We start from the raw sequence: 25902 nt of genomic DNA, 5'->3' as shown, positions 1-25902 counted from the left end.
TTTCCTTTCTTAAAGCTTTCTGAAAGCCGCTAACGCACAACGCGCATGTGCAGACGATTCCGTTGCCGAAGAAGGTGACTGAAGTGAGAAAGGAGGCGGGGCCTCCCCGGGCCTTTCCTAAGAGCTCCGCCTCTCGAACGCCAGACTGCGTCTGACGTCACGTGAAGCGTGTACTTCCGCTTCCGGTTACTCACGTTTCTCTCTTTTCCTGTCCGGCTGGAAAGATGGCGTCCCGCAAGGAAGGCACCGGCTCTACTGCCACCTCTTCCAGCTCCACCACCAGCGCTGCAGGGAAAGGCAAAGGCAAAGGGGGGTCCGGAGATTCAGCCGTGAAGCAAGTGCAGATAGATGGCTTGGTGAGTGGGGTTCCGTCTCCCCATGCCCACGTGGGGAGCTCAGTTCCCAGCCCGGTTCCGCCAGACGTGCTTCCCGGCAGCCTCCCCTCTGGGCTTGCTGAGGCTGGGACAAGATTTTTCCCTAAAACCTTTCTTTATCTTCACTTTCTGCTCGGGAGACGCGGCCGCCTTCTCTGCCATCTTATGGGGGAGGTGAGGGCTGAAAAAGGGGACCTAGGCTAGGGTGTGTGTGTGACAGATTCTTGGGGTCTTGTTTTGAGATGCCTGGGAGAGGGTATTTGGAGAATGACTCTTCTGGGAGACAAGTAGGTGACGGAGGTGTCGAGAGGGACCTAGGACTCTAGGGCTTTTGGAAGGGGAGAATAAACTTTATTGCTTCCCTGCTGGCATTTGACATCTGTAACTTCACAAGTGGAGATTTACTTTGTAGCCACTTTTGAGCCTGTGGTTCAGCGCTTACCTGAAACCGCGTAATTGGAATAAATATTTTTTATGTTGGCTTCTGCTTTCCCTATCTGTGAACATTGGAGTGCCTCAGGATTTGGGTTTAGGCTTCCTTCCACCTGGTCTCTGCTTGACAAAGTAGATGAAAGCACAACTCTGGAGTCAGACTGCTTGGGTTGGAATCCAGCTCTAAAATTAGCTGAATGACATTGGGCATGTTACTTAATCTCTTTCTCCTTGGTAAATTAAATGGTAAAACGTGTTACCATTTAATTTATCTGCTACTGTTATTATTTGTAGAAGTTACAGTGGTAGACTTTCCTTAAGGCCCCTATTCAAAGCTTTAAATATTTGTATTTTGATAACTCCTAGATTTATATTCCTTGCCTGACTTGGTTCTTGAATGCCACTCTTATATATCCAGCTGCCTGCTTGCTATCACTGTTTGGATATCTCATAGGTACTGCAAATTTAACGTGTCCAAAATAAAATTATTGACTCTCCCTCTCCTTCTTCTCTCCCACTCATTAACCTTACCTCAGTCTCTCCCATCTTAATAAATGGAACTACTATCTCTCCATTTGAAAAAGTCAAAACCTAGGGATTAATGTATGCATGTTCTTTTTTTTACCCTCAGCATACAGTCCGTCAGCAAATTCTGTTTGTTTCACCTTCGAAATATATCAAATTCATCTGCTTCTCATCTCTCTGCCACCAACCACATCCACTTACAATAAAATACAGACTTCTTATACAGACTTGAGGGTCCTGCTACTCTCGTCTCTTTCTTCAAACTCACCTCATACTTTCTTCTAGGCTTCAGTCACAGTGAGTTTTCAGAGTTTTGTTTTCTTGGCCTGAAATACTCTCTCAAATATTTTTCCTTCTCTGTGGCTTCTTTTGAGCCTTTTGGTATTGGCTTAAATGTCAGCATCTCAAGAAAGGCCTTGCCTAACAACCTGGTAAAAAATAGTCCCATCCCCATCACTCTGCATACATCACCTTTATTTCCTTTGTAGTATTTTCTACTGCCTGTAATTGTCTTGTTTGCTTTCTTGTTTGTCTCCCCCACTAGAATGTAAGCTACTGAGGGCGGGCAGGGATTATGGTTTTTCACCTATTCTATTCCCCAAACTGAAAAGGTTAATTGACATAGATAGGATAAACTGATGAATTTTGTACTGCTCCTGTTTCATGTCCCGATATCTTCTTTTATAAAGATTATTTTAATGGTATCTTGACTTGTTTTCTTAGCCTGCATACTTTTATTAAAACATTCACTTAATGTGAACGTTCAGACCTTGTTAACTTTCCTCTTGAAATGTTTTTTTTTTTTCCCTCCTGGCCGCGTTGCACAGCATGTGGCATCTTAGTTCCTGTGACCAGGGATTGAACCTGTGCCCCCTGCAGTGGGAGCTCAGAGTCTTAACCACTGGACTGCCAGGGAAGTCCCTTGAAATGTTTTTAGTGACTTTGCAATGAATTCAAGGCCCACCAAGATGTTGTCCTTGTTTTTGTGTTCACATTTATTTGCTACTATTTCCAAGCTTCTACGTAGGAACGGTTCATTCCAGCCACACAGGACTAATTTGGTTAGCCTCATGTTTAATCACATTTGTTTCCAGTGTCTTGGTAATGGCCAAGGCCAATTTTTCTTCTTATTTTCTTGAGCCTTTCCTTTCTAAGCTTTAGTCCTGTTTCATCAATTTTTTCTGTATCTTTAATGTTACCTTTCTCTTAACATGTGACCATTGTCAGACTTTCCCATATTAAAATGTTCAGCCCTGTCTCTTTTTACTTAGTACTTTGTGTTCATTCTTAGTCCCCACTTTTTTCCTTGAAGTCAGTGGTTAAAGGATTTGTCTATATTTGTGGTCTTCCATTCTTTTTTTAACTCACTGCTACTAGAATCTGCCATCACCAAGTCCCTGACTTAGTTCTTAAAAAGGTCATTGATAACATTATCAAAGAACTGTAAAAAAAAAAAATCAAGATATATTATACATGCAAAATAGTGTCTGTAGTACATAATTTAAATAATCACAAAGTAAACATCCACTTACCTGGCATTTAACTTGAGAAATAGAACATTGAGTACCTTTGAAGCCCCTTCCCGTTTCATCCTTTTCTCCCATCCCTTCTTCGAAACCTGTAATCACTCCTGTGAGCTTTGTTTCAGTGATTTCTTAGTTTTCTCTATAGCTTCACCACACAGAGTATTCCCAATTTGTTTAGTTTGTTCTGTTTATATTAATAAAAAATGAAATATTAATTAAATCATAGTATATGTTCCCCTGTGTCTTGAATCATATATATGCATATCTCACACCATGATTTTGAGATTATTCTGTTCTAGAGTGAGGAGCTATAATTCATTCATTTTCATTACTATATAGCATTTCATTGTATGACTAGAACATAATTTTCCTCATCTAAATGTTAATGGACAGTTAGATGGCTTGTTTTCGTTGTGTGAAATGATATCTCTCAATAATCTTAATTGTGCATTTCAGTAGGCTTGTCGGTGTGTCTTTTGTTGTACATTGTGCAGAGTCAGTGCTCAGTATATCCTTGTAGAACGGATGAGTGAGTCTTCATTGTAGTCAAGTGGTCTCATTGTTCCTAGAGAAGATCAAGCTAATTCTTCCTATTGGACTTTTCATGTAAAACCTACCTTGTTCCCCCCAAACCAGGCTGAATCTTACCTTACTTATATACATTATACTTTTGATACTCAAAGTATGGTCCAAAGACCAGCAAGACAAGCAGAATTGGCCTCGCCTGGTAGCTTGTTAGAAATGCAGAAATACAGTATTTCAGAATTTTTCCTGATCTACTGTTTCAGGTAATTTATAGCATATTAATGTTTGAGTAGTACTGCCCTGGGCCACATTGATCTCTTCCTTTCTCTGAACTTTTTGTGGTGACAGCTTGTGTTGCTCATCTTGGCGTGTAATCATATGCTGTTAATGAAAGGTTTACTGTATATTAAGGAAAGTCAGGCGGAGTACTAGTAGGTATCCGTAAGTAAGGTAGTTTACCTGCCTTAGGTAGGCAAACCTAAGTCCATCTGACTTTTTCATCTCTGGTTGCTTCCAAGGTTTGGATAACCCTGCAGACATTCTGGACATCGTTTCTTTCCCTTAAGGCAAGAAAGCTTGTTGAAATCCATTTCCTTTCTTAAAAAAACTTCATGACAGTGCTTGCTTCCTGTGTTTATGGCATGTACACCATTGGTGACAAGCTGTATTAGTGTTGTTCCTTGTAGCTTTGTGGGGATGATTGAAGGAGCTTATACGTGGTACTTCACATGGAGATGATTTAATAAATAGCGTTTCTGGACCTTAGTTTGTTCTGCTTTAATGTGAGGATAAGGCATGGCCTTCCTACTGTAATAAATAAAATCTTAACATATAAAATTTCCTACTGATGTTTAATCATTGTCAATAACAGTTTTAGTAGCTGGGATTGATTTTAATAGTTGGTATTAGTTACAGTGGGATTCCAAACTGGATGCCTGACCAAGTAAATGGAATATAATGAGAAATTTAAACTATAGTTGTTGCAGTCCAGATGAAATGGCATATATCACTTCCCAAAGGCCTGCTTCGACATTAAAAGGTGTGGGCACAGTAAGTCTTTTACATCAGACTACTGGTTTTTTATCTTTTGCTTTCTTGTCACCTTTGGCTTCAACTAGCTCCTGTATAACTAGAAGTTCTGATCTTATTATCCAGGATTTCATAAGTTTATCCAGATATTTTAAGCCTTGGCAACCTTTTTCTGGGCCTTTAGCACCGATATTGGGGAGAAAAGCCTCTATAAATCATTAGGCTTTGAAGAGGATGTTTGCCAGTTCTTATTTTTGTGGTCAGATCCTCTTTTACTTTACCAAGTCTCCTTTCGATAGTTTTTTAGATAAAAGTTCCTGATTTCAGCACAATATGAAAACTTGGTTGCATTTGCTTTTCTCTAGGAAATTCATAATTTTGTTTTTGTAAAATATTTAAATTACTGTACTTGGATATTATTTCATTTGGCAGGATATGGGAAAATACACTTAAAGAGAAAATAGCTTTATCTTTTCCCCCTGCAAACTACTGTTTGTAGAAGATTGTTCTATAAAATGGTTATCTCCTGTAAAGATTAGACTTGATAGCAAAGTATAGTGCAATTTACATATCCATCTATTTGATGACAAACTGTACTTGTTTCATCAAAACCGAAGGGCTGAAGTGCGTACTGGTGTATACCAGAGCCGTATTCTGGAGTTTTATTGATGTTGGTACCAAGCCTAAGCATACAAGGAAAAAAAAATGGATTTAGCAAAATAGTGGTAACTCAGTATTAACTTACTCAAAATATAAAACTTTTTTGCTCTTTGAGTCTGAATATCAACTATATTTTGGCATAAAATTTTAAGGATTTATTTTCCTCCCAAATAGTACCAAAAGCCACAGGTATTCATTGTATCTTGATGATTAATACAAAACATTGTTTTTTCTCAATACCTTTACCTTCTATCCCTGTCCCCAACTAGTTTCATTTGATACGAGTAGCAAATGTTTGTTTATCTATGGGGTAGCAGTAATGTGCTAAAATTGGATGTTTTAGAAAACAAAAAACGGTATACATTCATAGTAAGAAAAATTTGGGGAAATACAAAAAACACAAAGGAAATCAGTTTATATGCTCATAACTTGAGGGTGGGTACACTACTAAGAGTTCGGAATTTTCTTCTCTAGCGTTTCTTCAATGCTTTAATAAATATCTATAGTTGAAGTTAATGGGTTAAAGGTGGTTGTGCACATTTTTAAGCATATTAAGCACGTTGCCAAACTGCTATCCAGAAGAGTTGTATAGTTCAGTGTGCTTTCCCACTTACAGATTATAGAGTGCTGTTTCTTGACACCATTGCCACCTGAAAGTTAATGGTTTCTAAAAATCTTAGTCTATTTTAAAAATTAAGTATGCATGTTAGTATGCTTGTTGCAGTGATTCATCAATTTGGTAAATATTTCTTGTCTGATAGTGATAACACTCACAGATCTGCCCAAGTCACCCAGTCTTCGGGTATTATCTTTGATTGTTCCTTAGGGTTTCCCTTGGATTCTCTTAAAGTCACTTACTTAGTAGCTGTGATCCTAGAATGCAGAAACTCCTTGGAAAAATCCTCATTACACAAAATAACATCAAACTTTACAGCCTGACTTTTAAGATCCTCTTTACCTTTTGTTTATAGCCTCCAAATAAGAGCTTGTAGATATACTGTTTTCAAGTTTGGTTTAAGGGTAGCCTTTAAAACAAAACCAACATCTTTTTCTTTTGGGTAGAATAAAACCCATTTTAGATTTTGTACAGAAATGCATAACCTTCAGTTTTGTTCTGAAGGACCTCTTGAGGATAAAGAAGGCGAATAATCACCTCCCCCTGGGATTATTGTGGTATACTTTTTATGCTGGAAAGTTGAAGTGCTTTTAATTTATTAAACCTGTTTAATTAAACACAGCCATTTCTCTGGGTACACATGGTACACAAATCAAAACGCAAAAAAGAGTAGGTAGTGAAAAGAAACTGTCACTTTCATTCCTATCTTCACCCACCCTCTTCTCAGGGGCAGAGTCACAGTTACTCTTTTTGAATGTTTCCTTCTGGACCTATTTTGGCAAGTATTGCCTCCTGTTAAGGAAGCAGAAACAAACTGTAATGGAAGCACCTAAAAAATCACCTTAAGGCCTTCTAATTAAGCAGTGGTTCACGCTCCTGAATATAATAAGCTTAAACTGTGTTGGAAAGCAGACAGCTCATAACAGCTTTGAAATTTTGTTTGTTTTGTGTGAGAGGGGAAATGAATTTTGTTCCAGCTAAGCCTCTTACTTTAGGAAAATTATCTTCTAGCTATATGTGGGAAAATTTGCTTCTTGGTTATGTATATTGAGTTGGTAAAGTAAAAATTTAATATTATAAGTTAAATATCCTTCTCAGTTAACATTTAATTGAAATTATACATTTGTATGTTTGATTGCATCATTGGACTTTCTGATGACTAATTTTTATGATGAGAGCAGAGCTATTCTGTTGAATTTCTTGAGGCTGCTTTGTTCTTCTTCCCCTTTCCCCAACAATTAATAGTTGATTTAACTTTAAAACTGTGGACCATCAATGAGCATTAGATCCAAGAGAATAATTATGAAATACAGTCTTTCAACTGCAATATTATAGAAGCAATATTGGTTAAGTGTATTGGAACATTGTAACTGATCCCATATGTGTCAGGAGCAAAATATCTTTTTTTTCTTCTTCTTCTTATTGAAGTTACTTGAATTTCTTTCACATCAAAACTTAACAGCAGTGATTTAAATCCTATTTATTATTTGACTCAGCCAGTTATGAAATGGAACCCCATCCCACTTGAGCCATAAAATGTGTTAAATTTAAGACTAATGCTGCTTTCTGTTTTTTGAATTTACATTTTGGCAGTAACTACCTTCTTTGTTCAGTGTTAGAAAAAATGATCCAGGCTTAACCAAATAAGAAAACTGCCAAGTTCACAGATCAGTCAGTGAGAGAAGCCAGAATTAAATGAAAGTCAAGATATTGACTTTACAGAATATGCTAAGGGGAGATTCTGTGGCATTACAGTTTCTTTGAGACTAAAATTCTTCTACAGTAATAGCTGTTCTTTGACGGTGATTGATGTGAGAAATTCAGGCTGTGGACCTTACTTCCCAGAATCTACAAAACTGGAGTAAAGCCAGCTAGGAATCATGCATCCTGTCTGACCTCTTCTGTCTGGCTAGCAACTGGTGCAGTTTGGGCTTTACCTTTTTACTTCAGACTTTTAAGACACTCTTGTAGTGGATCTAGTCTTTATTTTTAGCAAGGATAATGATGTTTTTAAGGAAACTTACATCCATCTATCCATACACAATATTTTGAATAAATCAATTAATCAGTTTACTCACACTCTTGACTTTTTAATGCAGATTAAAAAAATCTTGTCCTGAAACCCTGTGGTATTGGTTGTTATAAGAGATAGGTACAGATGCCTGATAAGTCTAAACAAAAATGGGAGTTTGGCGTTAAGTGGCTGATTTTTAATAAGTCATATTTATATCTTATAAGACTGAAAAAAATCTCTGAGGAATAGACTGTGAACATTCTGAGGAGACAAGGGTAAGTGCCATGAGGGTATCTGGCATATTCAGTCACTCACTGAATATTTGTGGGATAGATAGATGGATGGATGAATGAAAGAGATTAGGTAAAATATTTATTGTAAACTAGTGGTTGTAATAGTCGCTAACGTTTATTGAGGCTTTACTAGGCACAGTGTGATAGGTACTTTGGGTGGGTTATTTTTTAATCCTTGTAACTATGCTGTGAGAATAGGTACTGACTGATTTATCTCCATAGGAGATAGGTGGTAAGGTAACCTGCTTAAGGCCACAGATCAAGCTTAATTTTGAATTCTAGTGCCCAGACTAAACTATGCTATATGGTTTTCCTGTTTGTACAGACCAGAGGTTCACATTTCTGTGTACTTGTAAGAATTAATTTTAAGCTTTTACTAAAGTTTTCTCTCTCACTTGAACATTATTTTTTTCCACAAAAATAAAGATTAATTCTAGGGTTACTGTGTACTAGACAACAAATGGAAGACAGCAAATCAAGGTTTGCATGTTGGGGCTTTAGCTGGGCTCGCTCACTTGATAAATGATTTACTGTCTTACTTCTGTCTTACAGAGTATGTGATTCAAAGTGGAGTTCTGCTGCTGAAATGAGTTTGTTTTTACCCTTCTTAAAAATACAGAGTTCAGAATAGAATCAAAACTAAGAGAATAGTGGTCTGAGGCCAGCAAGTGCCTGTCCTCTCCTGTAGCAAGCGGGGGTTGGGGGGAAGCTATGGGTTTGATAGCTACACAGTTTAGACTTCACATCTATTGAGATAATGTTATATTTTGAGAGACTTCGTTATCAGTGACATAAATTAGGAAGTGTTTGATTATAAACTCTCAATGTTCCACTCCTGGAGTTGGGAGAGAACTGTACCTGCCTAACGTTACAGTTTCTATAAACCAGTGCTGATTAAGTGTGAACTGTTACTGGTCTGCCTGAGACAAGCACGGGATTCAGACTAAGTCTTTAGAAACTTTGACAGCAGTTTAATATTGCTTTGTAGCCAAGCTTGTGACCCCTGGGCTTGTATTCTTTATGTCTTTAAAAATATGTTTTCACTTTCTAGTAAGTAATTTTTATTCTTTGACTAAAATACTGGTCTGTGGTAGATGGGAGGAAAATGAGTTCTTTGCTGCTTGTAGTTTGAGAAGCACTGTTATAAATGATTTTTATGCCTATTTTAGATAATAGCATCTTCCTATAACCAGAGGAAGGCCACTTCCTATAACTAATAATATTTAGTAGAACCTACCTAAAATAATATTGTGATCACTAAATACCACTACTTTTACTTTATTATCAGGTTTAATGGTAAAACATTTTAATAATGTCAACATTTCTTACCTGTGAACTCTAACAAGATGAACAGATAGATTCAGTGTTTGTTTACCCTAGGTGCACAGTACAGGTTGCAACCTCAGAGCATTCCTTATGAGCTCAGCTTTATAAAAGAAGGTTAAAAATGATAGATGGTATAGTTCTAACAATTTGGAACTACTTAGGTCCCAAATCATTTAAACTGGGCTTTCAACAGATCCTTTTTATGTGTAGCGCAGAGACAGTGGGAAACCTGCTGCTTTTCCTGGTGAAGATTTATTGCCGTAAGTTTGAATTGATATTTTGCTGATTTATAATTGGCTTAGGTTAGGCTTCTCTTAAACAGATCTGTCTGCTTGTTGAAAACCAGTCTATGTATCTGGAAGTTACCTCTTTCACCTTGATGGTGTGTACATATGCATATTTTCTGGTAATTTTTGTTATGTGTGCAGCGACATCTGTGAATTGAGTTGAAGAGTAACCATATCAACAAGAGATTAGAATTTAAAGTCAGCAGGTGCTCAGGCTTATAGTGTGTGGATTTTTTCTTTTTCTTTTCCTTTCAGAGCCACTTAACCATGCTTCATTCAGTCCATGTTTTTTTTTAATGTACCCCAAAGAACATGCTAAAATCAAGATACATTATGTCCACACCATTCTGTCAACTCAGGAGCACTGTCAAAAAAGGAAATTAAATTAGTTTGCTCTTCTTTGTGCAACTCCATACAGTAAATTGCAGTGATTGCTGTATTTTAAAATCATTTCCCTTAATTTTTTTTATTTGATGTTTTTTGAGTTAAAAACAAATACATGCTTATTAGGATTAAGTAAATAATACAAAGATTCATAGAAGAAAAGGTATGTCCTTCCACACCATTCTTGTTCGTACAAACATAAATGCATAACTGCACGTATATAATACATTTTTTTACTACTTTTTAAAACTCTTTCTAACCCTTTGTGTGTCATGGGCCTCTGGGAATCTGGCAAATGCCATGGATGTTTTTTCCAAGAAAATGCCCTTAAAATATGTAGACACAAAATATTGCATTTGATTTTAAGAGGTTCTTAGATCTCCTTCAGTTCCTTTGTGACCTTCAGGTTTGAATGTTTGCTTTTAGGGTTTATAGACTTGGAGAAGTATACTTGTTAATGTAGAATTTTGGGTAGTGTGGATATTTTTTAGCCATGTCTTTTGTGTGTGTGTGTGTGTGTGTGTGTGTGTGTGTGTGTGTGTGTGTGTGTTTGTAAACATGTAAACATCCAATTTCTGGTGAATTATTTTTATATAAACAGATTTTTCTAGGTAACTGAAATTGTCTGTTAATTACTTAATCTCATTAAATTCTAAAATACTTTAAAAGAAAAATTCTGAATGTTATACTTTGACTTCTAAAATAATACAGATTTATTTTTGATTTGTTTTATTTTTGATTACTTAGGCTTATTGTAAATGAGTTATTTTAAACTTGAGTTTATATATACACATATAAAATATAAATAATGTCAGAATATAGCAGTGGTTCTTAATCTAGTTCCTTGGGCCTTATGGCATTTCAGGGGATCTTTGAACTCTGAAATTGGGGATAAAATTTGGAGTGGGCACATATAAATTGTTTCTTCATCATATAGACATTTTTAAAGTACATACAGTTTTTTAAAGTTAAGGTATTATTTATACACAATAAAACCCACTCATTTTAAATGTTCAGTTTGATGAACTTTAGTAGTTGTAAATAATTATATAATGGGAACCACAATTATACAATTATTTGTGACCTTCTGCCCTCAGTATCCTCCCCCTCACCTTGGCCCCAAGGCAACCACTTATCAGCTGTGGTTTTGCCTTTTCTAGAATTCGATATAAAGGAAGTCATATAGTACATAGCATTTTGTTGACTTCTTTCACTCAGTATAATGCTTTTGAGATTCCCTGTTGTTGTATTGATACTTTGTTCCTTTTTTTTTTTTGCGGTACGTGGGCCTCTCACTGTTGTGGCGTCTCTCGTTGCGGAGCACAGGCTCCGGACGCGCAGGCTCAGCGGCCATGGCTCACGGGCCCAGCCGCTCTGCAGCATGTGGGATCCTCCCGGACCGGGGCACGAACCCGTGTCCCCTGCATCGGCAGGCGGACTCTCAACCACTGCGCCACCAGGGAAGCCCACTCTGTTCCTTTTTAGTGCTGAGTAGTATTCCATAGAATGGATAGCCTATTGCAGTTGTTTATCCACCTGTGTTTGGTAGACTTTTGGGTTGCTTCCAGGTTTTGGCTATTATGAATAGTGCTACTGTGAACATTTGTGAACATATCTTTGTGTGAATATGTTTTTATTCTTCTTGGGTAAATTCTGAGGAGTAGGAATTTGGATCATGTAGTAAGTTTATATTTAACTATACGATACTGCAATTACTGTTTTCTATCTTTCCACCAACAATTTTCATGGAGCTCTAGCTTTTTGGAAAGGTCTTAGTTTCCACTTCCTTGAGTCAAACAAGTCAAGACCCCATCTGCTGACCCAGGACAGAAATTGGGCTGCAGCCCAGTTCCTTGCCCTTGGGGATTGTATCTAGGTCTGCTGTACCTTTGGATACTGCTGTGTTAAGTCACAGGGTTAATGCTCTGGTCTGTGAGTTTTCTCTTCTAGCTTGGCTAACTGTCTGGTAAGCTTTTCAGAAATGCAGCTTATTCATCATTTCTGCATGCACACAGGAGTAGAGGGGGTTGAGGTACTTCGTATTCGTATATTGCAAGGCCAGAAAGTTCCAGATTCAGTTCTTAAATTACTTTTTAACTTTGAACTTGATTAGACTTGCTACCTTGATTAGAAGAATTTTGGGTGGTAACTTCGTAGACGTATGTTTACCAGGTAAAGATTAACCTTGACAGTGGTATTAGAAATATCGCTGATTATAAAAGCCATGGCAAGCCTTTCCTGAAAGGATTTTATTAATATATTGTTTCATAATTCATCAACAAAAATGATATGAAATTGTTAGTTTTGAATTATGTAGTACTATCTTAGGATGTAACTGAGTCTGCTAGGAGATTGGGTTTATTATTTATATACCAGAGCTTTTGGTAAAAACGTGAAAGTGTACTACTCCCACCCTACTGTTCATCCCTCTTTAGGCCTTTTTGTTCCCTTAAAATACAACTTGTATATTTTATGAAAAACGAATATTAGTATTTTTTTGAACTAGTGTTTAGAACCCATAGTTGGCAAATACTCACTTCACCCAGCTCTTCGTAGGGCTGGCTGCTTGTTCTTCAGCTCTCTGCTCAGGGGTCATCTCAGAGAAAGGCCTTTTCCAGATCAACCTAGCTAACAGCACATGTCTCTATTTTCTTCATAGTGCTTTTAACAATGTATACACACGTTAATTTTCTTAATTGTCATTCTAGAATAGTGGTTCTTAAACTGTGAGAATCCCCAACACTCTTTTAGAGGGTGTCTGAGATCTAAACTATTTTCATAATAGTAACTATAAACATTATTTGTCACTTTTACTCTTATTCTTTCTTGAGTGTTTAATGGAGGTTTTCAGATTTTACATGATGTGTTATGTAAAAGACTGAATGCAGAAGCAGATAGGAGAATCCAGTTGTCTTTTATTAAGCTAGACATTAATAGGATTTACAAAACTGTAAAACAGTGTCATTCTCCTATCCTGGTTCAAATTTATTTTTGAAAAGGTAAATGTTTTACAGAAATGTGAAACAATGTCATTTTTGTATCCTGATTAAGTTTTTTTGTTTTGGAAAGTAGTTATTTTTCATAAAAATGTAATTTAAGTTAGTTTGTGATGCATTTATTGTTTTAAGTGAATAAGGTATTTTGAACATTTTTGGTTTGAATTTTCATATGTAAATATCAATATAAAAGTTCTTTGAGGTCCACAGTAGTTTTTAAGAGTGTTAAAAGGGTCCTTTGATCAAAATATGTGAGAACTGATGTTTTAAAATATAAGCCCCATGAAAATAAAGGCCTTATGTATTTGATTTAGTTTCATATTCACAGGGACTGGCATTGCTATAACTGGCCTGTAGAAGTCACTCAGCAAATATCTGGGTGAATGGATTAATGAGTGAATGAAAGAAACTGAAAATAACAGAATTCTGGTGATTCTATGCAGGGCTTCCAAGTTTTTCTGTAGTAACGGGTCTTTGTAGACATCATATTTGATAGAAAATTACTCCAATTCATCAGAAAACATAATCTTTAATTTGGTAAGATTTAAATTGTTCCCTGGTATGGGACTGAAAGTTTCTGATGTGCTTTTGATTAGAGATTCTGCTAAGTGTTCCTTTCCAGGAAGGATGGAAGTTTTAACCCATCATGCTTATTAATTAACTCAAAGTTTAGGTTGATTGACTTCTGGTATAATTAATTTATTTGGATATTTTAGATTATTATTTATATTTTGTCCTATAGTATTGAGAATACTTTCTGTCTTGGAAGTTAAATTCTTTGTTGCTTTTAGCCTTTTGGGCAAAGTTAGGTTTTCATTTTTTTTTTTAATGCCAAACACTTAAAGAAATAGTATTTTGTTCGTTGGAGATTAGAAATAGTCTGCTTTGCTTTTTCAAATTGTCTGCACTGAATAGTAAACAATAGTAGGAAAAAATGGTTCCTCTAGGGTACTTTCAGCAGACAGGAAGTCTGTTTACTGTCTTGCAAGTTGGGATTCTTTGGCAAGATTTGCCCATCCTGAGAACATGCGAACTTCAGAAAGCTAGGAGATGGTTCTAGAGACTGCTGACCTATTCCAAGAACAGTACTTACTATGCAGGGCATATCAAGGAGGTTAATAAGCATTTAGACTCCAAATATGACAATGTTGGGGAGGTGTAGAAGAATTTGGTAATTTCACATTCTGCTGGCCAGTTTGTTTCTGTCCCATAAGGCATAATTTGTAGAAGAATCTTCCTTTACCTGCTAATTTATAGGATAAAGGAACCTGGTTGGTTCATAAGTAGTAGTAGTTCATAAGTAATCATAAATATGGGGTCAAGCTATAAAGAGTAAGTTTTACTCTGCTATAGACACGTGAATACTTCTCAGATGAACTGCTCACATTACCTTTCCTCTCATTTTTTTATTGTAGGGATCCTTCCAAGTAGGGCTTGAGTTTCTCTTTATGCTTTTATAAATAAAAGGTTCATTCTTGGGTCTGTATTTCTCAGTGTACTCACTTTTTAGCAACACAGGGAGTCTTAAAACAGGAAAGAAAACTTGTGGTTTAACCAGTTGAGTGCATTGCAATCACCTGAGAAGTTATAACAGAACAAAAGGACTTCCGTGGTGGCGCAGTGGTTGAGAAGCCGCCTGCCAGTGCAGGGGACACGGGTTCAAGCCCTGGTCTGGGAAGGTCCCACATGCCGTGGAGCAACTAAGCCCATGTACCACAACCACTGAGCCCGTATGCCACAACTACTGAGCCCGTGCGCCCAGAGTCCGTGCTCTGCGACAAGAGAAGCCACCACGGTGAGAAGCCCGTGCACCACAACAAAGAGTAGCCCCCGCTCACTGCAACTAGAGAAAGCCTGCGCACAGCAACGAAGACCCAACACAGCCAAATAAATAAAAACAAAAAAACCCACCTCATTAAAAAAAACAACAAAAAACAGAAAAAAAAGGAAGGCTGGTCCATACTACCTCATTAAAAGTTAGAATGAAGTAGGATGTTAGAATCACCTGGAGAATCTAAAAACAAAAATAGAAACCAAAACCAAAAAAAAAAAAAAAAGCCCACAAAACCCCAAACCCAAAAAACCGTATAGGAACCCCAACCCAGGTTAACTAACTCTGATTTTTAGGGATTGGGTTTCAGGCATCAGTGTTTTTAAAATATTGATGGCTGTCATATGTAGCCAGGGTGAAGACCTCTCTTCATTTATTTAAAAAAGCTCCCCAGGTCATTTTGATAAGCTAAGAACATTTGTGATGCTTATAAACAAAGTATAATAGAGGAGTATGTTTTTGTTTTGGGGAGCTGTTAAGTTTTTCATGTATCTTGCTTTTAAGAGTAAGAACAGGTAGCATGACATCAATAAACAGGATTAATTTAAAGTATATCAGCACTGCTTTATGGACAGAAGCATATGATTGGTTGGAGGGAGAGAAAAATGAAAGGCTAGTAAGCATGACTGAAACAGGACATGTGTGGTGGAACGTTCCCATCTTGTGGCTTGTGAGGATAGTGCTGCTAAAGATAAAGAGCTGAATTGCATTCTTACAATTAGTGGCAGTTTCCTGTTCATGATACTTCTTATCAGGGCACAAAAAATGTGACCACCAGTACCATTCCCTCAGTCTTTTTTTTTTTTTTTTTTTTTTTTTTTGCGGTACGCGGGCCTCTCACTGTTGGGGCTCTCCCGTTGCGGAGCACAGGCTCCAGACGCGCAGGCTTAGCGGCCGTGGCTCACGGGCCCAGCCGCTCCACGGCATGTGGGGCCCTCCCAGACCGGGACACGAACCCGTGTCCCCTGCATCGGCAGGCGGACTCCCAACCACTGCGCCACCAGGGAAGCCCGTAAGATATTTTTAAACTATGCTAATTTGTTTTTAAACATAATTACTTTTTCTTATCTCTATTTTCTTTATAAAAGGAAATAAGGTTATTTTGGCCTGACTTTTTGTGAAAGTATGCTGGGCCCTAGTCATCAATACTGCTTTTTGCACACACAGGAACCAGCTGTTAGGAATCAGTTCTAGGATTTGTGCAAAGATCTACATTAAGCTCAGATATCTTCTAGCATCTCTCATTTACTTTGATTTCAGTTGTGGTTCAGTGATCTCATTAATAGGGTTAAGTATCCAGGAAACTAGGTAAACTACACAAGTTGGTAGGTGTGTCTGTCATAACTCTTTATCAGTTTTGTTTATCCCTTTTTAGCCATTCATGTTTCTTCTGTTCTTTAAGTGTGTGAAATGATTGTTCTTGGCAGAGAGTCAAGTTGAATAGGAATTAAACAGTTCTGTTTTCTTTTTATTGATAAAGTCAGTAATATTGATGATTTATTGAGCATTTATTACATGGCAGACCCTGTGTGAAGTATTTACCGTACATTTTCTCATTTTTAATAGTGTCAATAATGCTATGAAGTAGCTCCATTTTGCAAGTCAGAAGTCTAAGACTTAGGAAGATTAAATAGCTTTCCCAAGGTCACAGCTAATAAATGCTAGAGCTGTAAATCATTCCTATTCCTGCATGACCCCTTAAGCCCATTTTGTGCCTTTCAAGAAGTGGAGAGGTCTTTTATACAGGAATATGTAAGGTTTGTACACTTTCCCCACTTCACAGTGTTGAAGTAGTACACCAGCTAGTACTGCCAGTCCTTCTGCATAAAGCTCTTCCCTGCTGACAGCTTGCTGTTCTTAGGAGGTCTGGATCTTACACTGGTGTAAAGTCTTTTTGGGTCTCTTCATCACAGAGTCTTTGCTTCATATCTGTTCCTAACTCATGGTTTTAATTATTAAGTTACTGATATGAAAGTCATGTCCTTGTTAAAGTATGCACATGAGCTTTGGAGTTTGACTTGGTTTAAATCTTAGTTCTTCCATTTCCTGGATGTGTGATCTTTAGTCATTTACTTCTCACTGCTTCAGTTTTCTTATTTGTAAAATGAGTATAATAATGCCTTTTCACTAAGGTAGTTGTGAGAATTACATGATTGATAATACATGTAAAATAATTAGAATACTGCCTGGCACATGGTGTTCAATAATTGTAACCTGTGTTACTGACTGGTTACCAATGATTTATTTCTGTCAGTAATATACTTGTTTTAAATTAAATGCTAATCAGTAAGATACTAATTATCATTTTGTTGTTAGACTTATTTTTTCCTTCTGAGGACTTTCCATTATATTGTAGACTGTATTGCCCTTTCGTCTTCAGGCCATGGACTTGTACTGAATAATAGACTACTATTAATAAATACTATGTGCCAAGCACTATTCAAAGCCCATTAATATATTACCAATCTCATGTTGTAGGAATTATTGTTAATCATTACTGTTACTGTGAACTTTTAAATTAATTACCTGTTCAATCATGTTACCTCTTTATCTTTATGGAAATATTAAAGGAGAGAGTAATAGTAAGAGCTGACTAATCCATTAGAGATTATTTGGTGTATCCTTCTGGTTGAGAAAAATTAGGTAGTGCTAGAGACTGGGTTCTCTTTGTGTTTGTTCTCTGTTACCAAGCAGATTCTTCTTAGATACATGTTCCCATTGTTGCTTCCTCTGATTAATTAGATGCTCTGTTCAGGAACCATCTTGAGGTGTTGAGAATTTGTCAGAGGGTTCTGCTTTTGGGTGTTCAGATAATTGAGGTCTTTATCTCTGTGTTTTATTGATACTTTTATCATCTGTGGCAGGAAATTATCTTACTATTAACAAAGGTAAAAAGGATCACTTTATAATGATCTCAGGTTGAGGTGATGTTGTTTGTTTTGAGTGAAGGAACTCTTGGATGCCAGACCTTTAGGGACCCTTGACTTGAAGGTTGTGAGTGCTATACATGGACACTTTTTTTTTTTTCTTTTTTTTTTGCGGTACGCGGGCCTCTCACTGTTGTGGCCTCTCCCGTTGCGGAGCACAGGCTCCGGACGCGCAGGCTCAGCGGCATGGCTCACTGGCCCAGCCGCTCCGCGGCATGAACCTGTGTCCCCTTCGGCAGGCAGACTCTCAACCACTGTGCCATCAGGGAAGCCCTGGTTAGGCAAGTTTTATTTTTTCTTTGAAATAAAGGAAGTGTAAACTGTAAGATGGTATTTAAGCTTCTTTCTGTTTGTTTTCTTTCAGGTGGTATTAAAGATTATCAAACATTACCAAGAAGAAGGACAGGGAACTGAAGTCGTTCAAGGAGTGCTTTTGGGCCTTGTTGTCGAAGATCGGCTTGAAATTACCAATTGCTTTCCTTTCCCCCAGCACACTGAAGATGATGCTGACTTTGATGAAGGTAAGGGTACTCGTCTTACTGTGTCTTTGCAGTGCACACAAATGGTTATTAATCCAATGTTCACCATAACCTTTGATGTTCTGTTATTGGGAGTCTATCAGGGTAGCCTAGTTCTGAGTTTCTTGAAAAAAAAATTATACAAATTCTCTGAAATGAAGATTTATTATAAAACACTTCATTAGTCTGGCCTTTACTTATTTGGAATTTGTGATTCTCATAATTTGGATAGGAGCTGTGCTGAAGTTAACTTTCCCATTATGAAATCAGCTTGCCAAATACATTGTGAAGGACAGGGATTGTTATTGTGTCCAACACCCATTTCCTACTATAGTATTTGGCTTACTGTTTAAGAAAAGATGAGTTGAGCTATCTACTTCAGAAAGACGACACTCCTTAAGTATTTCAGGAGCATTTTATTTTTGTGCTGCAGGTATAGTTGCTTTGTTAGCAAAGGCTAATAGTAGTTAAAAGCTCATACCAAAGGCTAAGGTCAGCATCCTAAAGGATTAAAAAAAAAAATCTAGTTGAAAATAATTTCTCACTTGTCTGAACTCATTTTGTACATAACTTTTTTTTTTGCGGTACATGGGCCTCTCACTGTTGTGGCCTCTCCCGTTGCGGAGCACAGGCTCTGGACGTGCAGGCCCAGCGGCCATGGCCCACGGGCCCAGCAGCTCCGCAGCATGTGGGATCCTCCTGGACCAGGGCACGAACCCGCATACCCTGCATCGGCAGGTGGACTCCCAACCACTGCGCCACCAGGGAAGCCGGATACCTTTTTTTTTTAAATGGCAGTTAAGACAAATAACATTTATCAGCTTAATTATTTTTAAGTGTACAATAGTGTTAACTTTATGCCACTTGTTGTGGAGCAGGTCTCTAGAACTTCCATTTTGCAAAAACTGAAACTCCATATCCATTGACCAACTCCTACCCTTTTTGCCCTCCCCAAACCCGTGGCAGCCACCGTTCTACTTTCTGTTTCTAAGAGGTTGACTACTTTAGATACCACTTATAAGTGGAATTGTGCAGTATTTGTCTTTTTGTGACTGGCTTATTTCACTTAGCTTAAGGTCCTTAAAGTTCATTCATGTTACAGCATACAGCAGGATTTCCTTCATTTTTAAGGCTGAATAATACTCCCTTGTATGTATATATACTATACTTTCTTTTTCCATTCATTCATTGATGGATATTTAGATGGTTTTTTACCTCTTGGCTACTGTGAATAATGCTGCAAATGTCTCTTCAAGATCTTATTTTCAGTTCTCTTGGATATATAATCTTGTCAGAAGTGGGATTTGCTGGATCGTGTGATAATTCTATATGTAATTTTTTTTGTAGAACTTTCATAGTGTTTTCCACAGTGACTATACCAGTTGACATTCCTACCAACAGTGCGTGAGGGGTCCCTTTTCTCGATCTTCTTGCCAACACTTGTTATTTGTTGTCTTATTGATGATAGCCATTCTGACAGGTGTGAGGTGATCTTTCATTATGGTTTTGATTTACATTTCCTTGATATTAGTGATGTTGAGCATCTCTTCATATGCTTGTTGGCCATTTTTATGTTTTCTTTAGAAGGAGAAATATCTATTCAAGTCCTTTGTTAATTCTTCAGGATTTTTTGTTGTTGTTGTTGCTCAGTTGAAGGAGTTCTTTATATATTTTGGATATTAACTCCTCGTATATATGGTTTGTAGATGTTTTGTTCCTTTCACTCTTTTGTTTCCTTTGTTGCACAGAAGCTTTAATATAATTTGACTTATCTATTTTTGGTTTTGTTGCCTTTGCTTTTGGTGTAACATCCAAGAAACCATTGCCAAGACCAGTGTTATGAAGGTTCTTCCCTGTATTTTCTTCTAGGAATTTTATGCCAGTGCCATACTCCTTTGATTATTGTTGCTTTGTAATATGTTTTGGAATCAAGAAGTGTGAGGTCTCCAGCTTTGTTTTTCTTTCTCAAGATTATTTTGGCTATTTAGGGTCCTTTGGGATTCCATATGAATTTTAGATTTTTTTTCCTATTTCTGCAAAAAAAAAAAAATGCCATTGGGATTTTGATAGGGATTTCATTGAATCTGTAGATCACACTGGGTAGTATGGACATTTTAACAACATTAAATCTTCTAGTCCATGAATACAGGCTGGATGTCTTTCCATTTATTTGTGTCGTCTTTACTTTCTTTCAGCAGTGTTTTGTAGTTTTCAGTATACAAGTGTTGTGCCGCATTGGTTGAGTTTGTTCCTAAGTATTTCATTCTTTTTGGTGCTATTGTAAATGAGATTGTCTTTTACATTTCTTTTTATCATTCATTTTCTATATAACGTTTAATTGATCAACTTTAACTTTGATAAAATGTTATCTCATTTGACTTCACATCCTCATAGTACCTTGAACATTTAATAACACGAAGTATATTCTTACTGAGGTTAATATAATAACCTTGATATTGCAGTTTGGTCTACACATCTTTTTTTCATTAAGATAATAACTTCTAGAAACTAACCAAGGCTGTTTTATTCTAGGCACTTAAGTATTAGCATTATTTAAAAACTTTCATGCAGTATGCATTTTATTTTGTTTTATTTTAAACCAGTCAGGATCTCCTTGTTTCATTTGAACTACTGTAATATTAATATTAAATGTGTGTAATACTCACATAGGATTATGGTTGGGATTTCTCTTTAGTCCATTTTGGCAGTATTAAGTTATCTCTATTCCCATATTCACCAGCCTATCTGGAGATACTTAATTATAATTCAGTAATAACTAATTTAGATCTGGAAGACAAGGGAGAAGACCAGGGATTGTTAGCACAATTTCTTTGATTTACAAGTTAGGAGCCTGAGAGGTTCATTTGAAATGACTTACTCAGTTTCCTTGTTAGTGGCACAGTTGGGAGCAGAATCCATTCCTGAACAGTTTACATTGTCATGTGGCTTTCTCGGCTAATTAATTTTGTTTTATAAAATTCTCAATTTAGAATATTAGCAAGAAATAGCTGTTCATTGCAAATATGGTAGATAAACAAAGCAAAATGTCTGACTAATTTTAGATCTTGATCATTGGAAGCTAATTTTTTTTCCTGCTTTTTAAAAAAAAAATTTTTTTATTAGTCATCCATTTTATACACATGAGTGTATACATGTCAACCCCAATCTCCCAGTTCATCCCACCCCCACCCCCACCCCCTGCTGCTTTCCCCCCCTTGGTGTCCATTTGTTTGTTCACCACATCTGTGTCTCAATTTCTGCCCTGCAAACCAGTTCATCTGTACCATTTTTCTAGGTTCCACATATATGCGTTAATATACGATACTTGTTTTTCTCCTTCTGACTTAGTTCACTCTGTGTGACAGTCTCTAGATCCATCCACGTCTCTACAAATGACCCAGTTTCGTTCCTTTTTATGGCTGGGTAATATTCCATTGTGTATATGTACCACATCTTCTTTATCCATTCGTCTGTCGATGGGCATTTAGGTTGCTTCCATGACCTGGCTATTGTAAATAGTGCTGCAGTGAACATAGGGGTGCATGTGTCTTTTTGAATTATGGTTTTCTTTGGGTATATGCCCAGTAGTGGGATTGCTGGGTCATATGGTGATTCTATTTTTAGTTTTTTAAGGAACCTCCATACTGTTCTCTATGGAAGCTGGCTTCTTTTATGGACTTGAGATAATTGGCCTTTGTACCTTTTCATTAACATGTGCTTTAAGAAGCTCATTAAAAAATGCTTTAATAACACTGAGATTAGAACAGACTTCAACTTAATGTTAAATAATAATAAAAAATTACAGGGCATTGTTTGCTGTGTATTATATGTACATTTCCTATAATCATTTACTCTACATAGTTGAAGGTTTTATCAGTCCCATTTTCCAGATTAGGAAACTGAGGCCAACTTGTCCAAAATCATTTAACTGGCAGTTGGTAGAATAGGGGTTGAGATCTTTGGGTCCCTGGTCCCAAATCCCATGATTTTTCCCACTAAAATGGTGTTGATTTTAGAAATTTAATGAAGTAGAAGCCAGTGGTTAAAGGGTGTTGAGTGCAGAGCATCATTATTCTATATCTTAAATTTGTTTTTGGGAAAAACAACTGAATTTGAATTAGATTTTCTTGGTTTGCCTTTGGAAGCTAGTAGGTTTTGCCATTTTTCTTATATATGTGAGTAATCTAAGTCAATGCTCTGTATTTCTTCATAGCCTCCTGTAGTAGTCTTAAATTTTAGGTTCTCTCACTTAATCCATTTATTTAAGTTTTTTCGATGTGAACCATTTTTTAAAGTCTTTATTGAATTTGTTACAATATTGCTTCTGTTTTACGTTTTGGCTTTTTGGTGGAGAGGCATGTGGGATCTTAGCTCCGCGACCAGGGATTGAACTTGCACCCACTGTATTGGAAGCTGAAGTCTTAACCTCTGGACCGCCAGGGAAGTCCCCATTTATTTATCTTAATGGGCATTGGTATGCAGTCACCATTAGATGTTTATCAAACCTTGATAAAAGCTAAATTTTCCCATTGTAGTCCTGCATGTTGATTATTTTAAATCATGCTAAAGTAAAGGCCTTTTGTTTTGCTTACTGCTATTCTGGTATTATATGCTGGCTAAAATTAATATTTATTCAGGGAAGGATCTTTTCCTCTGCTTTTCACCCTATGGAAGTAAAAATCATCAAACATTTAATAAGTTTAGTGATTATGTATTTCGAGTTGTGTTAGGTTGGGTTTTTTTGGTTTGTGTGTTTTTGTGCCTCGTGTAAAGTTGAGATTTCTAATCTGTGGTCCAAAAGAGAGATGTTTTAAATCAGGGCCTGGCAAATTATGATCTGTGGGCCTGCTTTTGCATATAAAGTTTTATTGAAACACTGCCATGCCCATTCACTTATGTATTTTCTGTGGCTGTGTTCCTGCTACAGTGGCTTAGTTGAGTAGTTGGGACAGAGACCGTATGGGCACCGAACCTGAATTTTTTTTTTTTTTACTGTCTGGTTCTTTAAGAAAGTTTGACCACTTCTTTTTTATATATAATTTTTTCTTGTTATTTTCCTGCTCTCAAAAGTTAAAGGTAGTTCCTTCTTTCATCATAAAGTGATGGCTTTTTGTTTGTTACTTATTTCTTCTAGATGTTGCCCTTGACATTGACTCTCATCCAGAATGTATTATGGGCACTGTAATGAAAATGCTGGTATTATCAGGTGTTTGTTTCTCTGGTGCACCTGGAAAGTATCAGAATGGTATTTACTTTAATTTTAATGCATTTTTCTTTTCAAAAAAATCCCACATATTATTGATATATGTGGGAACTGTCTGTGGATAACAGGGAAGAAAGGCTTTCAATTAATGGTTGTAGACTTGTGACCAGGTGTTGTGGAAAGGTAGTGTTATGAGGCCTGAAAACCCGGCTGGAAATTTCAGCTCTATACTTAGGATCTGTGTGACGCCGAATAATTCACTTCTGAACTTGTTTTTATCTGACTCACTAATGTTTTTCATCAAGCATGTATTAATTGCTTATATACTGAACATTGGGAACATAACTGAAGGATAATTTCCTTATGAGATTAACTTTCTGGGTAGTGCTACCATGGATGATGTTACAATAAGCTGATACAGAAAACAAGAAACAGTTGTGGCATGAAGTTTCTCTTGTTCTCTCCATGAATTCACCTTTTTTTTTTGCATATGTGATAACTTCTCCTTTGAGTGGTTTAAATCTCAATAAACTTTTATGTTACAGAATTTACTTTCTAGAGAGATAATATGCTCATATTAGAGAATATATGATTTTTAAAAAATTAAGTAGAAAAACTCATATTAAAATTCCCATTAGGGGGCACTATTATCAAGCTTAGGAGAACTGGAGACTCATTTGTTTTCTTAGACATGCAACCCGAGGCTTGCTAAAAGGGAAAAATATTTTCATCTGATAAGATTCAGATACTGTTTTATACAACTGAATTCCTTAAATATGTTATAAATTGCAGTGAATTAAACACAGATCCAATAACTCACTGTCTTGTTTTTCAGCAAACTAAATCAATATAATATTGCAGGTGATACAAGAAGCTTACTTTATTCTGCATCAGAGCCAAATCCATAATTTTCATATTTGGAATAGACAATTTTTAAAATTTTGCTCTTTTTAAGTCAGTCACAAAGGATGATCCTTGGCCTTCAAATAAGTTTCTTTCAGAAATGAAGCATGAAGACTGTATTGTGCTATTAAAATGCAGTTAGGGGAATGAAGTGATGCCTAACTGAGACAATATTGACGTGTGCAGCATGTGTAATTACTGAAGTAATTCCACACAGTGAAGTGATATGTACACGCACATAGCTCTTAACCTTTCTGTTTATTTTCAGGTACTTGAAAATTATTTTCTTAAACTCAAGTTTAGTGTTAGACCAGGAAACACTACTAAAGACTGTGTTATACGCTATCATTTATCATTAAGCTACCAACAGAAGAGCAGTAAGTAGTATCGTCTTAAACAGACTCTTCAAAGGCTAAAATAAGAATTGGCAAAAATGTAATTAAAATAAAATGTAATCACAGTAATTTTTCATGGCATAGGTGTTATTTTTCTATCACTGGGTTCGGAGAGAGTGGGTTTGTATAGTTATATTACTTGCAATACTTTCTACATAGGTAAGCTATATTTTACACTGGAGAAAGTCTCTGCTTAATTACTTGCTTCCTGAAGTCTCGCCTTCTTTCTCCTTAGTTTGCTTGCAGCCCACATTGAGTGCAAAACTGCTTTAACCCTAGCTGACGATCACTATTTCGGCTTTGTATTGCTTTGGAGTTCAGGGAAGGGTTGAGTCAGAATGGAGAAAGCTTTTCATGTTTTTTCAGACAGATGGGGACATTTTGTAAAAAGACATGATGTTTACTTACTATTTTGTATTATCTTCCATCTGTATGAACAGTCATTGATCACTGTGGTCTGTTCGATAGATTTCGTTTTTTAAAAAATACTGTTTTATTGCTTCCCCCCCCCCCAAAGAGCTTTTCTTGGTGGAAATATTGGAAATATTATATATAGATAGTTTTGAAGTGTGTTTTGAAACTTACTGGAGAAGTAGAAGCATGTTTACTTTGTGATCTCAGATCATCAAGTGGAGGTATGGTAATGTTTCAGATATCAGAAAAAAAATTCCTTTTCAGCTTTTATCCAGCAAATTGCATTGAGTAGGTGGTGAAAAAAAATTGCATTGAGCGGGTGGTGAAAAAGATACAGATATAAAATCCTAGTTACTGCTTTGAAAGATTTTAAGTGGGAGCGACAAGTGTGTAAATAAAGAATTGTGAAACAGAATTAATCTGAGTCTAGTGTGAGGAAGGGGAAAAATGATGGCAACACTCAGATATGAGCTACTAATTCCTTTTGGAGGATGACTTCACAGGGGAGGTAGAGTTTGATTTTGTAGGTGGTTATTAGTTGCATTTTAAGTAATTTTTAAGGAAGTTATGTCTTGTGAGTTTGTTCCAATTACTCACATTTCTGGGCCCTCATAAATAACACAAGCATCTCTAGAATTTAATATATATTCATTTTGGCATCTTTATTGTTCAGAGCTAATTATGTTCCTTGATAATATTTTTCAGATTTTGTTGCTGATTTTGT

General features: G+C 36.6%; 1 protein-coding gene across 2 annotated transcripts in view; it reads left to right on the top strand.

The window, feature by feature from the left end:
- Nucleotides 1–204: 204 nt before the first annotated feature.
- The window catches only part of EIF3H (eukaryotic translation initiation factor 3 subunit H), an 85138-nt gene continuing 59440 nt past the window's right edge, over nucleotides 205–25902 (top strand). Inside the window, exons 1-3 of one of the 2 annotated variants that reach the window (XM_065895127.1) lie at nucleotides 210–356; nucleotides 18110–18160; nucleotides 18236–18266. In XM_065895127.1, coding sequence (XP_065751199.1) covers nucleotides 225–356; nucleotides 18110–18160; nucleotides 18236–18266 — 214 coding nt within the window. In that variant the 5' untranslated portion in view covers nucleotides 210–224. Of the gene's footprint in view, nucleotides 357–18109; nucleotides 18267–25902 lie in introns of both variants that reach the window. The other variant, XM_065895126.1, reaches the window with a different exon arrangement.

This window comes from Phocoena phocoena, chromosome 17, assembly GCF_963924675.1.
Source record: "Phocoena phocoena chromosome 17, mPhoPho1.1, whole genome shotgun sequence".
Classification (NCBI taxonomy): Eukaryota; Metazoa; Chordata; class Mammalia; order Artiodactyla; family Phocoenidae; genus Phocoena; species Phocoena phocoena.
Note: the sequence above shows the minus strand (reverse complement) of the source record. Positions and strands in the feature narration are given on the sequence as shown.